Here is a 13,729-nt window from a genome sequence, read left to right as displayed (position 1 = left end):
TGTTATACAGACAAACCATCTCTCATAGGCTCCATTTCATCCTAAATTTTCAAAATGATTTCCCTTTTCGCTATAATAATAATAATAAAACAGTTCCTTGTACTTGATCCTAACTTAAATATAAATAATTCTTACTGGAAGCAAAGTAATGCTATTGGGTTTATTTATTGTTTAGCTGATTTTTTTTTTTTTAGTAGACAAGCATAGAGACCCCTTATCCAGAAAACCCCAGGTGCCGAGCATTCTGGATAACAGGTCCCATACCTGTATTACTCCTGCCAATTTGTGGTTAAAGGAATTTTTCAGTATAAAAACTGGGTAAATAGATTATCTGTGCAAAATAAAAAAAAAAGTTGCCAATATAGTTAGTTGTCAAAAATGTAATGTATAAAGGCTGGAGTGATTGGATGTGTCCCCCATACATGGGCCAATAAAAGCTGCCGACAGACCAAGGAGGCAGCTTATTGGCCTGTGTGTGGGGCCATCCAACAGGCATCCCGATTGTTATAGGACCAAAAGTCGGCCAGATGTCGATTGGGCAGGGGCCCTAATCGCCTCTATTTTGATCAGATTGTTGGGCCCTAGGGCCCACGATCGGTTCACCCACCTCAATGTGGGCATATCAGGGAGAGATCCGCTTGTTTGGTGGCTAAACAAGAGGATCTCCGTGTGTATGGCCACCATTAGTTTCTACTGATTGGTTACCAGTCAGTAACCAATCAGTGACTGGGGGGGGCACACATGGGTCATAACTGTTGCTTTTCAATCGGAGCTGCATGCTAAAGGTGGGCATACACAGGGAGATCCGCTCTCCCCGATATGCCCACATTGAGGTGGGCGATATTGGGCTGATCTGATCGTGGGCCCTATGGCCCAACAATCAGATCAGAATGGAGGCCATATGGGCTATCGGATCGCGGGACTGTATCAATGAACAAATGGGCTGCAATCAGACGGGATTTTTTAACCTGCCCGATCACCATCTGACCAACTTTCTGCCAGATATCGTTAGGGGAAGCCTGTTGGAGGGCCCCACACAAGGGCCAATAAGCTGCAGCTTTTATCGGCCTGTGTATGGGGGCCTTAAGGATTAATTGCAAACTCACTGAACATTTATGACCCATGTTGCTGACTAACTCCGAGTTAGAGAGCTGAAAAGCAGGAAGTAGTGTTCTGGCTATTATGTTACACATCCAGTCACTCCAGGCTTAATACATTACATTTTTGGCTATTTACCCAGTTTTTATTTTTACATTGAACTGTTGCTTCAAAACAGGGGAATACAGTAGAACAAGCGAGCACTGGAGCACCCATAATCTCATAACAAAAGTTAGAGATACACTATGTGGTAGTATTGAGACACCTCTTCAACAACTCATTCCCAAACCAACAGGATAAATAAAGAGTTGCTGCTTTAACGGCCTCTACTCTTCTGGGAAACTTCCCACTAGATGTTGCAACACTGTTGGTGGAAAAGGTCGGGCGCTGATGTTGGGGATCAGGCCTGACACAGTGGGAGCTGCACTTCATCCTATAGGTATTCAGTCGGGTTGAGGTGAGGGTTCTGTACAGGCAATGACGACTGTGTCTTAAATGGAATTAGAAGGGGTCTCCCACTTACTTCACTCTGCTTTAGATCCAGGAATACGGCAGGCAGCACAGCATTCTCCTTTTAATGTCCCGTTTACTGGTAATCTTCCACCGCTCACAGCTAGTGCATCACTGCTGTATTGGGATTACAACACTACAGGAGGGCTATGGGTTTCAATAAGGAAGACAACAATGATGCACAAGACATCCTTCACAGAAACCAAAGGAAATGCTTTACATAAGCCGAGCACTTAATGTTTGCATGAGTGCAAATAAAAACATGTAATGGCCCTTTTATAATAACAAAATATAACATAGTAATGTTTCCAGTTAAAGGGGTAGTGCACCTTTAATTTAACTTGTAACTGGCTTAAAGGGGCTATACTATAACAGATATAGGGCAATTACCCAGAATGCTCAGGACCTGGGGTTTTCTAGATTACAGATCTTTTTGGATTTTGGATCTCAAGATCTTCAATCTACTAAAAGATCATTTAAACATTAAAGGACAAGGAAAGGCAAAAACATAAAATCCCATTTTTACTTTCTTTAATGAAAAAGAAACCTCCCTCTCTCCAATATACTTCAATTAAAAAATGTGTACCGTTTTTATAAGAAACCTGACTGTATGCAGTGAAATTCTCCCTTCATTTACTGCTGTGGATAGGAATTGTCAGATGGTCCCTAACTGCTGAGCAGGGAAACAATCATATTTATGAACAGCAGGGGGAGCCCCCGCCTTACTTCCCAGCCATGCAGAACTCAAGCAGCTTTGTTTATGACGATCCCTAAGCAGCCCAGACCACACTGAGCATGTGCACAGTCTTGGTCTTGCAAAGAGGTTTAACAAAGTGACAAGATGGTGACCCCCTGTGGCCAACTTTAAAAGCATAAATCATTTGTTTGATTAGGCTTGTGGTGCAGTAAGTTCATGTTTATGTTTAGTATACAAAATACAGCATTTCTAGCCTTATTCTATTTTAGACTTTCCTTGTCCTTTAAACCCAATAGGATTATTTTGCCTCAATAAGTAATCATCATGGGGCAGATTTATTAAGAAAATTCGAATTCAAATTTTTTTTTATGGTCAAAACTGTCAAATTCAAATTGTGAGTAATCCAAACTCGATTCGAATTCTGAGATTTATCACACTTTGACCCTCAAATTTGACGATTTGCCACCTAAAACTTTCATGTATAAGTCAATGGGAGAGATCAAGGGACCAATTTGAACGTTACTAGTAGGGATGAGCGGATTTTTTTCGATAAGTTTCGCCGCAGAAATTACACTCAAAGATGTATAACGAAGTTACAAGATGGTGACCCCCTGTGGCCAACTTTGAAAGCATAAATCATTAGTTTGATTAGGCTTGTGGTGCAGTAAGTTCATGTTTATGTTTAGTATACAAAATACAGCATTTCTAGCCTTATTCTATTTTACACTTTCCTTGTCCTTTAATGCATTTCGGCAAATTTTCGGTGAAGCAAATGAGCCAAATTCGCCCGCCCCTAGTTACTAGCCTTCCTGACATTCAAGTTTTTTTCAGAGAAAAAAATGCGATTTGAGTTTAATCAAATTCGATTCAAATCGGTACAATTAGTGCGAGTTTTAGATATTCAATTTTTTTTATTAAATAACCCCCCCAATCGCATTCAGAGTATATTTGAATTTATTAGAGTGCCTCCCCGTATTAGTTGGGATCAAGTACAAGCTACTGTTTTATTATTACACAGAAAAAGGAAATCATTTTTAAAAATTTAAATCATTTCATTATAATGGAGTCTATGGCCTTCCCGGAATTCAGAGCTTTCCGGATAACAGGTTTCCGGATAACGGATCCTATACCTGTACTATGGTAAAAAAAAACCTACTCTTGGCATTCTTTAAATGTTTTAAATTATTTGCCTCTTTCTTCCAAACTTTCAAATGGGAGTCACTGACCCCGGCAACGAAAATGCTATTGCTCTGTGGGGCTATAATGATTTTTATCACTTTCTATTTAGTCCCTCTCATATTCATTGTCTAGTCTCTCATTCAAACCACTGCTAGGTTGCTAAGGTAAATTGGACCCTAGCAACCAGAGAGATGGTGAAATAAACCGGAGAGCAGCTAAATAATTCAAAAATCACAATAAAATGAAGACCAATTAAAACTGATATCACTGGCTACATCCTTCCAAAAGTTAATTTAAAGGAGAACTAGCCCTTTAAAAGCCTTGGGCCAAAGCAGAAAACCAGTAAATACAGACATAGTAGAAAATGCATTTTATTTGTATGGAAAAAAAAAGCTACAGTAAGAGTTGTAAAAGATTTGTGAGTTTCTTTATATTGCCCGTATGAAAAAAAAAAATTGAAAAAAAAAACCAAAAAAATCAAATGGTGAAGAGCGACAAACGGATTCTTTTTTTTTTCTCTACATAGCAGTGCAATTAGTTCACATTGCAATCAACTGGTGTCAAGTATGCAACAGAATCAACACAAAAAAAAACACTTTCCCTCTAGTGATCGTATTCGGAATTACAGTGCAAAGATCATTGAAGTTTTTAAGAAATCTGCAGTCAATTTAAGAATAATTACAGCTGGGGCTATAAAAAAAAAAAGTTTTAAGACTAGCAGTTGTGTCTTGAGAATACTGCGCCTTTAAGGGGGGGAAAAGGGGGATCTAAAATGAGTTTCCTTACTAAGGTAAATAAAATATATTTAGTCTATACAGTAAAAAAATACAAATTAAATAGTGAGCTAACAGAATGGAATCTGAACACAGATTTACAAAAAGAAAAAAAAAAATACGCAGTATTACTCAAGTTAAAAAAAAAAATCTAGTCTTTAATGAGAGTTGGATGCTTTAACCCCTGCTTGGACAGTCATCATTGGCGCGGTCAGGGTTAAATCTCCATTTTGGATTTGATCAGCAGAGGTGCAAAAAACAAAAAAAAAACAGGTATCTTAAAAACCGCACGAAATGTCTTTTGCAAAGTATACAGGGAGTGAACACAAAATACCCTCTTCTTAGATTTGGGGGGTTGTTTTATTTTGCTTCTGAGTAGCAATTTAAGTGTCTAAAAATCAAATGGGAATGGGGGGGGGGAGCTCTGAAGAACTCTGGAACAATTATAATCTGTGCTCGGCCTCTTCTAATTTCCAAAAAACCTAGAATTTACAGTACAACGGATTATACGAAATTAAACTTTTTTTTTCTTTCACAAATTTACATTGCATATTTCTGAGTCCATTCTCTTGCTAGTCTGTTGTATCTGGGGAGGAATAAGAAAATAAAAGAAGAGAAATAGAGAATTAAACAGGGAAATGTACATGGAAAGTTTAAAGTTGCAAACCTTAAGATGACCATGGCTAGAAAAGTGTCAGACTGGGTTGACGGCCCTCCGTTATGGGTCGGTGGAGCCCACCGGGTTTTTTCCCGGTATCCCACCGGCCTAGTCCGAATCTGGCCTAGAAGTGTTGGATTATAAACTGAATTTATGGAGGATCAGCAGCCCTATAACTGTAATTATTCTTGGCTTCAAAGTTTCCCACAGCAGCTCCCCATCTTCTGAACATGTTAGGCCATCATGTGAGTGTCATTGGCACGGCACATGCTCAGTGTGCTCTGGGCTGCTGCTGAGAAGTTAAAGGGGAACTATCGCAAAAATTAAATATAAGCTTATACAAACTGAAATAAGTCCTATATACAATTGATTAAAAATTCTGCATCATTTCTGAAATAATCAAGTTTATCTTCACTATTCCTCTCTCAGCATTTGTTTCTTTTCATTGTGTCTTCATGCCGGAGTTGGGTGTCAGATGAATGATCCAATATATCTTATGGGGGGGGGGGGCTTGCTTTCGAGCTCACTCAAATAACTAATTTCAGTACAAACAAACAAAATCTAACAAAATAACTGCCTTTTGCACAAATTCTGCATGTAGAGAGACATGATGTCAGATGATTAAAAAAATTTGTTGGTATAGAACGAAAAAAAAAAAAACACAAAGACATTTTAAACTTTTAAATTGCTAAGTCTTTATTAAGAAATAACTTCCCGAAACACCGACTGCGCTGCTCTTCAGAAAAGGCGACGATCCATCTTGCGGCGCTCGATTTCTCCTCCCTGGCCGTCTCCTATAAGGAAAGCAGGGAGGAGAAATCGAGCTCCGCACTATGGATCGCCTTTTCTGAAGAGGAGCACAAGCAGAGATTCGGTAAGTTATTTCTTAATAAAGACTTAGAGATTTAAACGTTTAATATGTCTGTGTTTTTTTTCGTTCTACACCGACAAATTTTTTAATAAAAAAAATTGATGTTACTGGTCCTTTAGTAGAATAAACTCTAATACATATTCTAGGCAAAAGGAGCCCCCTATAAGATATATTGGATCTAACTTTAAATGAATATCTGACACCCAACTCCTGAATAAAGACAGAATGAGAAGTAACAGATGCGGAGAGAGGAATAGCGAACATAGCAATAACAATAACAATAGCGTTATTTATTTCAGTATGCTGAAGCTTACATTACATTTTCACAAAAGTTCCCCTTTAGCTTAGGGGCTGTCACATAAAATCAACACAATAGCAGAAAGCAATGTTAATTCTGTCATAGAAAAAGATGCCAAGTGGCTGATAATTAATACTGATGCAGACTGCATGGGTTTCTGTGCTGCCATGTGATGTAAATCTGAGTGAATTACTAACTAGCCTTGTATTGTGACATAGTGTATAGTGAATAAAGTATCCCTTATTGTAAAAGATAAGGATATCATAAGTCACCGATGAGTTCCCTGACCATTTCAGTGAGTCATGTGATAGAAATTACATCACTACTCACCGTTTATAACAGACGACATCACTAGTCACCGTTTATAAGGATATAATTTACAAGATATTCATGGCTTTTGTGTATTATAAATGCAATATAGTGTGAGTCCCTATGCTCAGGTAACTGACAGCAGCTCAGAGCATGTGCCAAATCAATGGCTTACTTTTTACCCCTGTATAAAAAAAAAAAAATAAATAACACTAGTGTGCTAGTTTGCAGAGTGCCTGACACATTGGAACAACATCAAAATTAAATATTCCTTTAAATGGGATGGATCCAATAAGGTCTACATTGGAAGAGAAATCTGGATCTTCAAAATTTCTTTTTTTTTTTTTTTCTTTGTGTTTCAGCTTTGGCTTGAGTTTTTACTGGGTCAGTGACAGACACTTAAGTGTTCCTTAGCCTCCCGGGGTAGTTTTGGCAGGGTGCCTTGCTGAGCTTGCAGGCTGAGGCAGAGGTTGCAGCCAAGTTTCACTAAGCAGCAGATTTGTCACAAAGACTTGGCTGTATCTGTATTTAAATTCCCAGTAACTCCTGCTAAGCAATATCCCCAACACACTCGCTGCTGCCACCTCATGTTTCACAGTCATGTTCTTTGGCCTATTCTCGGTTGGCTGCACTCCATAATTTCTCCCAAGAAGTTATTTTTCCCCTCTTTCTTGCCTTTTATAATGTATTTTGTATACTACGAATCAAATTCACGTTTCAACCAAGGCAGATACCCCACCTTGGCAAAAACAGCTTGAGCAGCATGGCCACTGAGCTTCCGATTTCATATACCTAGTCATAGCCCTGTCTATGTTTACAAGGGTATATTAGCCATCTGGATTTTTCTGTATGCTCATGACATGTCCTGTGCCAAGGCTGATTTTTTTGTTGTGAAATAAGGGCTGAACTCCACGGCCGCCAAGGAGTGATCCGTCTCCATGCGATGACACACATTCGACATGTCGGGTGTCCAGAAGATAAAGGAAGCGAAGGAGAAATCGCAGGTAAAAACTAGGTGTATCCGAATGTCAGATGAAGATGCAGCGTTCGCATCACAGAGTCGTGTCGGATGCATGCGGTTTGTAGGTGCGATAGTTCTATTACTTACAGTATATTTGGCACATTCATCATGTCGCATGCGCTTCCTCTCAGCGTATCGGATGGGAAGAAGTGTCGATGTGAAGTTCAGCCCTTAGAGACACCTCCTAGAGTGCAGGGAAGTGTAATGCTGCTGGGAGAGACAGTGACTGGCAGAAGGGATATTGCAGTCAGCAAGAGTGTTGCAGAGTCTGGCGAGTCTAAATCCCTGGAGGGGAGAAGGGTCTGGCAGAGGCCTCAGGAGGAGAATCCAGCAGGGTTGAGTGAGGAGCCCGAATTGTTCCAGAGGGTGAGAGTTTCCCTGGATGGTGAGAGCCCAGAGAGGGAAAACCCTAAATGTTTTGCATTGAAGTGGCTGAACTGTGTTTTCTGTTGCCATCTGTAGGAAATGCCTAGTGCCTAACAAAAATTGTGTTTTCTCCGAAGCCTTGGGGTCCCTGTTTCGAAGATCCAAATCCTACGTTAACAGCCTACCAAACGCTAATTACCCCAAAAAGTGCACTCCTATTTTGACCCACTAAGCACTGATCTAATCTACACTAATCTACGCTGGTCTTACTATAGGGCTGGTGCCTAGATCATGAACATCTTGGCAATACAGGGCTAGGCGCAACTGTACCAAGCTGGTGAATCACAAACATACTTACTTTTCCTTGTCTGACTTGTAGATTTGTGCAATGTCTGGTACTAAAGGATCATCTGGATTTGGATCACAAAGTAAGGAGCATATTGACAACAAAACTATGGAAAGAAATAGAGAGTGCATGTTTAGTTCAATGTAGGGATGCACCGAATCCAGGATTCGGCCTTTTTCCGCAGGATGCGGATTCGGCCTAATCCTTCTACCCGGCCGAATCGAATCCGAGCCCTAATTTGCATATGCAAATTAGGGGTAGGGAGGGAAACTGTGTGAGATTTTGTCACAAAACAAGGAAGTAAAAAACGTTGCCCCCTTCCCGCCCCTAATTTGCATATGCAAGATTCGGCTGAATCTTTCATGAAGTATTCAGGGGTTCAGCCAAATCCAAAATAGTGGATTCGGTGCATCCCTAATTCAATGACATACTAGCAATATATGGAATGTCCCCTGGCATCCTTCCCACGCTGCTGTAATGCAAACATAGGCCTGAAACAGAACCCTGCATTATTCATATTGTCATACACATAATTGTGCTCATATTACTGCAGAGACACTTTCACTCCAATGGGAAAAGTGTGTGTGTGTGTGTTTGGCATTAACATAACAGAGGGAGTAGCCATAGTGCTTGCCTTGATTCAGGAATCTTAATAGAAGAAAGAAGTTTGGAGTTGCTCACAATGTGTTCACATAAATATATTGGATTATAATAAATAGGGATGCACCAAATCCACTATTTTGGATTCGGCCGAACCCCCGAATCCTTTGCAAAAGAATCCGAATCCTAATTTGCATATGCAAATTAGGGGTGGGAAGGGGTAAACATTTTTACTTCCTTGTTTTGTGACAAAAAGTCACGTGATCCCCCCTAATTTGCATATGCAAATTAGGATTCTGTTCGGCCGGGCAGAAGGATTTGGCCGAATCCATCTGAAAGGGTGAATCCTGGCCGAATCCCGAACTGAATCCTGGATTCGGTGCATCCCTAATAATAAAGCAGAGATGCTTCAACAGCATGCTAAGGATTCTGAGGGCTGTGACTCCATCACGTAACAACTTCTGATATAAAGTAACAATTCCATATCCTGGCCGTAAGCCTACAGTAGATATTACATTTTTAGGCATTAAAAGGTTCCATCTTCTTGCCTTTTCCCCCTCATAGAAGACCTTTCTAATGAGATAAAGTTTTACCTTTTGACACAGTCAGCGCTGGGGACCACTGTGACCTTAGTATGTCGAGACAAATACTTCCATTACTGTTTATGTTCGGGTGATAGATTTTTGTTGTGAATGCAACCTACACACAAACAAATATAAGAGACAAGATACAAGTTATAGCAGTAACATAAACATGTAAAAAAATCCAATGACACACTATACCTTTATCGAAATTCTATTAGTAAACTGAGCAACAATCTCCACAACCGCAAGGGTATATCAAACCAAAAACCAAAAATGATATACAAAAAAAAAAAAAAGGGATTTATACTCTTAGAACCGGCTGAGTATTACTTAAATATTTGTATCAACATGTGTATGAATAAAGAATGTTTATTAGACAACCGTGCCTTTTTATTCATACACCTGTTGATACAAATATTTAAGTACTCAGCCGGTTCTAAGAGTATAAATCCCTTTTTTTGTATAAAACACTATACCTTTACTTATTCTAAATATGTAATTATTTAAAGGGGTGCTTCACCTTTAAGTTAACTTTTAGTAGGATGCAGAAGGGTCAATTCTAAGCAACTTTTTAATTGGTCTCTTCTATATTTCTTTTATATATTTTTTTTTATGTATTAAACACCAGAGACTGGGACATTAAACTTTAAAGGAATGGTTCACCTTCAAGTTAACTTTTAGTATGTTATAGAATGGCCAATTCTTAGCAACTTTTCAATTGGTCTTTATTATTTTTATGTTATAGTTTTTGAATTATTTGCCTTTTCCTTCTGACTCTTTTCAGATTTCAAATTGGGGTCACTGACCCCATCTAAAAAAACAAATGCTCTGTAAGGCTACAAATGTATTTTTATTGCTACTTTTTATTACTCATCTTTCTATTCAGGCCTCTCCTATTCATATTCCAGTCTCTCATTCAAATCAATGCATGGTTGTAGGGTAATGTGGATCCTAGCAACCAGATTGCTGAAATTGCAACTGGAGAGCTGCTGAATAAAATGCCATATAACTCAAAAACCACAAATCATAAAAAATAAAACCCAATTGCAAATTATCTCAGAATATCACTCCCTACATCATACTAAAAGTTAATTTAAAGTAGGGATGCACTCAATCCAAGATACGGTTCGGGATTCGGCCTTTCAGCAGAATTCGTATTCGGGCGAATACTTCTGCCCGGCCGAACCTAATCCGAATCCTAATATGCATATGCAAATTAGGGGTGGGGAGGGAAACGTTTCGTCACAAAACAAGGAAGTAAAATTTTTTTCCCCTTAAAGGAACAGTCAAAAAATAAAAGTGTTTTAAAGTAATGAAAATATAATGTAGTGTTGCCCTGCACTGGTAAAACTGGTGTGTTTGCTTAAGAAACACTACTATTGGTTATATAAATAAGCTGCTGTGTAGCAATGGGGGCAGCCATTCAAATGAGAAAAAGCTCAAGTTACACAGCAGATACTGTAAGCTCTGTCTGTCTAATGGTGTTATCTGTTATCCACTATTTAACCTGTGCCATATAGGCGTTTTTCAATTTCCACCATTGCAACACAGCAGCTTGTTTATATGAACTATAGTAGTGTTTCTGAAACAAACAGATCAGTTTTACCAGTGCAGGGCAACACTACATGATATTTTCATTACTTTAAAACACTTACATTTTTTGGTGTTACTGTTCCTTTAACACCCCTAATGTGCATATGCCCAGTTCTGTATTCGGCCGAACCTTTCACAAAGGATTCGGGTTTCGGCCGAATCCAAAATAGTGGATTCGGTGCATCCCTAATTTAAAGTGCACAACTCCTTTAAGCTTTGCTATACAAATCTATTGTATTACTGAAACCATCCATCTGGAAGGTTCTAAAGCATCTAAATAAAGCAATTTAATTTGCACTCTCCAATCTCCTCCTCTTGAGTACGAAACAGTAGGGATTCCATATATAAAAGATGATATCAGAGAGGACTGGACAACTAGAACAAATAAGTCGTTTGAGGCATATGTATTGGTTGTAATACATAGATCTTAAGGGCAGAGCCAGACAAGAAGATTCGGCGAGATTTAGTCGCCTCTTCTTGAGGCGACTAATCTCCCCAAACTGTCTCCTTGCCGGCTAGAATCTAAATCGCCAGAGGGATGACACTTCATTTTCCGAAGTCGCCCAATGTTGCCTCGCGAAGGAAACTTCGAGCGACTTCGGAAAGCGAGGAGTGCCATCCCGCCGGCGATTTACATATGAGCCGATGGGAAGCAGTTCGAGGAGTTTAGTTGCCCCGAAGAAGAGGAGATTTGCCGCTGGGCGACTAATCTCCCCGAATCTGAGCGTGTGTCTCTGATTGCCATATTCAGGTGCCTCTCCACTTGTTTAAAAAAAACCGCTGGCCTAGAATATCTAGAATTGAAGACACTAGCAGTTGTAGACCGCTGATAACAGGCTTTCAGCTCGGAAACTCTTTTGAGAGCTGCTGTGTCAGCAATACCCTGGGCCCACCTGCATAGTCAGTTAACCCTAAGGCTGGTGACACAGCAGTTCTAAAAAAAAAAATCAGCAAAAAGCTCGATATATGCAATCCAGGATGAGTAGACTTATTTTCAATTCAGTCGTAGGTGCAACGAAAAGAGTGACTATTTATGTAAGGCACTGAGTAAATGTGCAGGCGTTATACAAATACATTGCAATAAATCATATTAATTTAATTACCTTTGGTGGTTTGAAAGGATAGTCTGTTGGAAAGTGAATTGTGAGGAAAAAGACACCCCCTTGATATGGGCTGTCTGTCTAAGAAAAAAGAAAACAAAAACAAAGTGTTATTTTCTATAACGGTCACTGTGCAAGCAGGGTGATCAGAGTCGCAAGGTTTCGATAGACGGTGGCTTATTTATTAAAGGAGAATGAAACTGTAAAAATTAATGTGGCTAAAGAAATGCAGTTTTATAGAATAAACATTGCAGGAGGCTAAAGTTTGTCAATAGCAGCAATGATCCAGGACTTCAAACTTGTCACAGGGGGTCACCATCTTGGAAAGTGTCTGTGACACTCACATGCTCAGTGGGCTCTGATTGGCTGTTGAGAAGCTAAGCTTAGGGCTCGTCACTAATTATCCAGCAGAAAATGAGCTTCCCTGGCTGTAATATAAGCGGATGCTACAGGTTTGCTGATTATTAAATTCTGATGCTAATTGCACTGGTTTCTGTGCTGCCATGTAGTAATTATCTGTATTAATTACTAATCAGCCTTATATTGTGACATTTCTATTCTATGTGTACTGTATATTGTGAGTGGGTCCCTAAGCTCAGTAAGTGACAGCAGCACAGAGCATGTGCAGTGAATCAGCAGAAAAGAAGATGGGGAGCTACTGGGGCATCTTTGGAGACACAGATCTTTACTGCTAAAGGGCTGTGGTTGCCTTGGGCTGGTACAGAAGCACAAAACATCATGTACAACATTTCTAGCTACTTCTTTTTAGTTATTTCTCCTTTAATATTACTTATTAAACACCTGATTGGATAGCAGAGGTTACTATACTTGGCAAATCTGCTCAGTATATAAATTGTTTGAATCTTGTTTCTATCAGTCTGGGAATTCATAATTATAACAAGCAGGCAGGAGCCATTTTGTGGACACTGTTATTAAGACAAGCCTTGCATCATGTCAAAATCTCGTTTGTGCACCAGAATAGGGGATCTGATGTCCATCCCCATGCCCTGGTTACACAATTAAATGGTAAATGGCGGATTTATTAAGGGTCAAATTGAAAATTCTAATATTTTTAGGGTCAGAACTGTCAAATTCAACTAGTGAACTATGCAAATTGGATTAGAGTTTTTTTTTTTTTATAAATTTGAATTTGATTTTCAAGATTTATCATACTCGCCCCCTAAAACCTGCCAAATCCATGTATAAAGGTGGCCATACACGGGCCGATAAAAGCTGCCGACAGACCGTGTCGGCAGCTTATTGGCCCGTGTATGGCCCCCCCCCCCCCGACGGGCTTCACCGATCGAGATCTGGCCGAAAGTCGTCCAGATCTCGATCGGATGGGACAGAAAATCCCGTTGGATCGCGGCCGCATCTATTCATTGATGCGGTCCCGCGATCCGACCGCCCGTTTGGGCATTGTTGGGATCCGATCGTTGGGCCCTAAGGCCCACGATCGGATCAGCCCGATATTGCCCACCTCAAGGTGGGCATATCGGAGGGAGATCCGCTCGTTTGGCGACATCGCCAAAAGAGCGGATCTCTCCATGTATGGCCATCTTAAATCAATGGGAGAGGTCCAGTGACCAATCTGGAGATGTTCGTAGTCTTCTTTTTCGTAGAAAAAAACTCAAATCAAGTTTGGTCTAATTCGATTTGAGTTTTCGAGTCGGTAAAATTCGTCCAAGATATTCGATTTTTCTTTTTTAATTTCGAGTATATTCAA

General features: G+C 39.8%; 1 protein-coding gene across 1 annotated transcript in view; it reads right to left on the bottom strand.

The window, feature by feature from the left end:
• Positions 1–3,839: 3,839 nt before the first annotated feature.
• Positions 3,840–13,729, bottom strand: part of ube2d1.L (ubiquitin conjugating enzyme E2 D1 L homeolog) — a 29,750-nt gene continuing 19,860 nt past the window's right edge. Inside the window, 4 exon segments of the mRNA NM_001093036.1 lie at positions 3,840–4,843; positions 8,139–8,232; positions 9,320–9,425; positions 12,007–12,084. Coding sequence (NP_001086505.1) covers positions 4,798–4,843; positions 8,139–8,232; positions 9,320–9,425; positions 12,007–12,084 — 324 coding nt within the window. The 3' untranslated portion in view covers positions 3,840–4,797.

The sequence above is a fragment of the Xenopus laevis genome, chromosome 7L (assembly GCF_017654675.1).
Source record: "Xenopus laevis strain J_2021 chromosome 7L, Xenopus_laevis_v10.1, whole genome shotgun sequence".
Taxonomy (NCBI): domain Eukaryota; kingdom Metazoa; phylum Chordata; class Amphibia; order Anura; family Pipidae; genus Xenopus; species Xenopus laevis.
The sequence above is the reverse complement of the archived record's forward strand: the minus strand, read 5'-3'. Positions and strand labels throughout refer to the sequence as shown.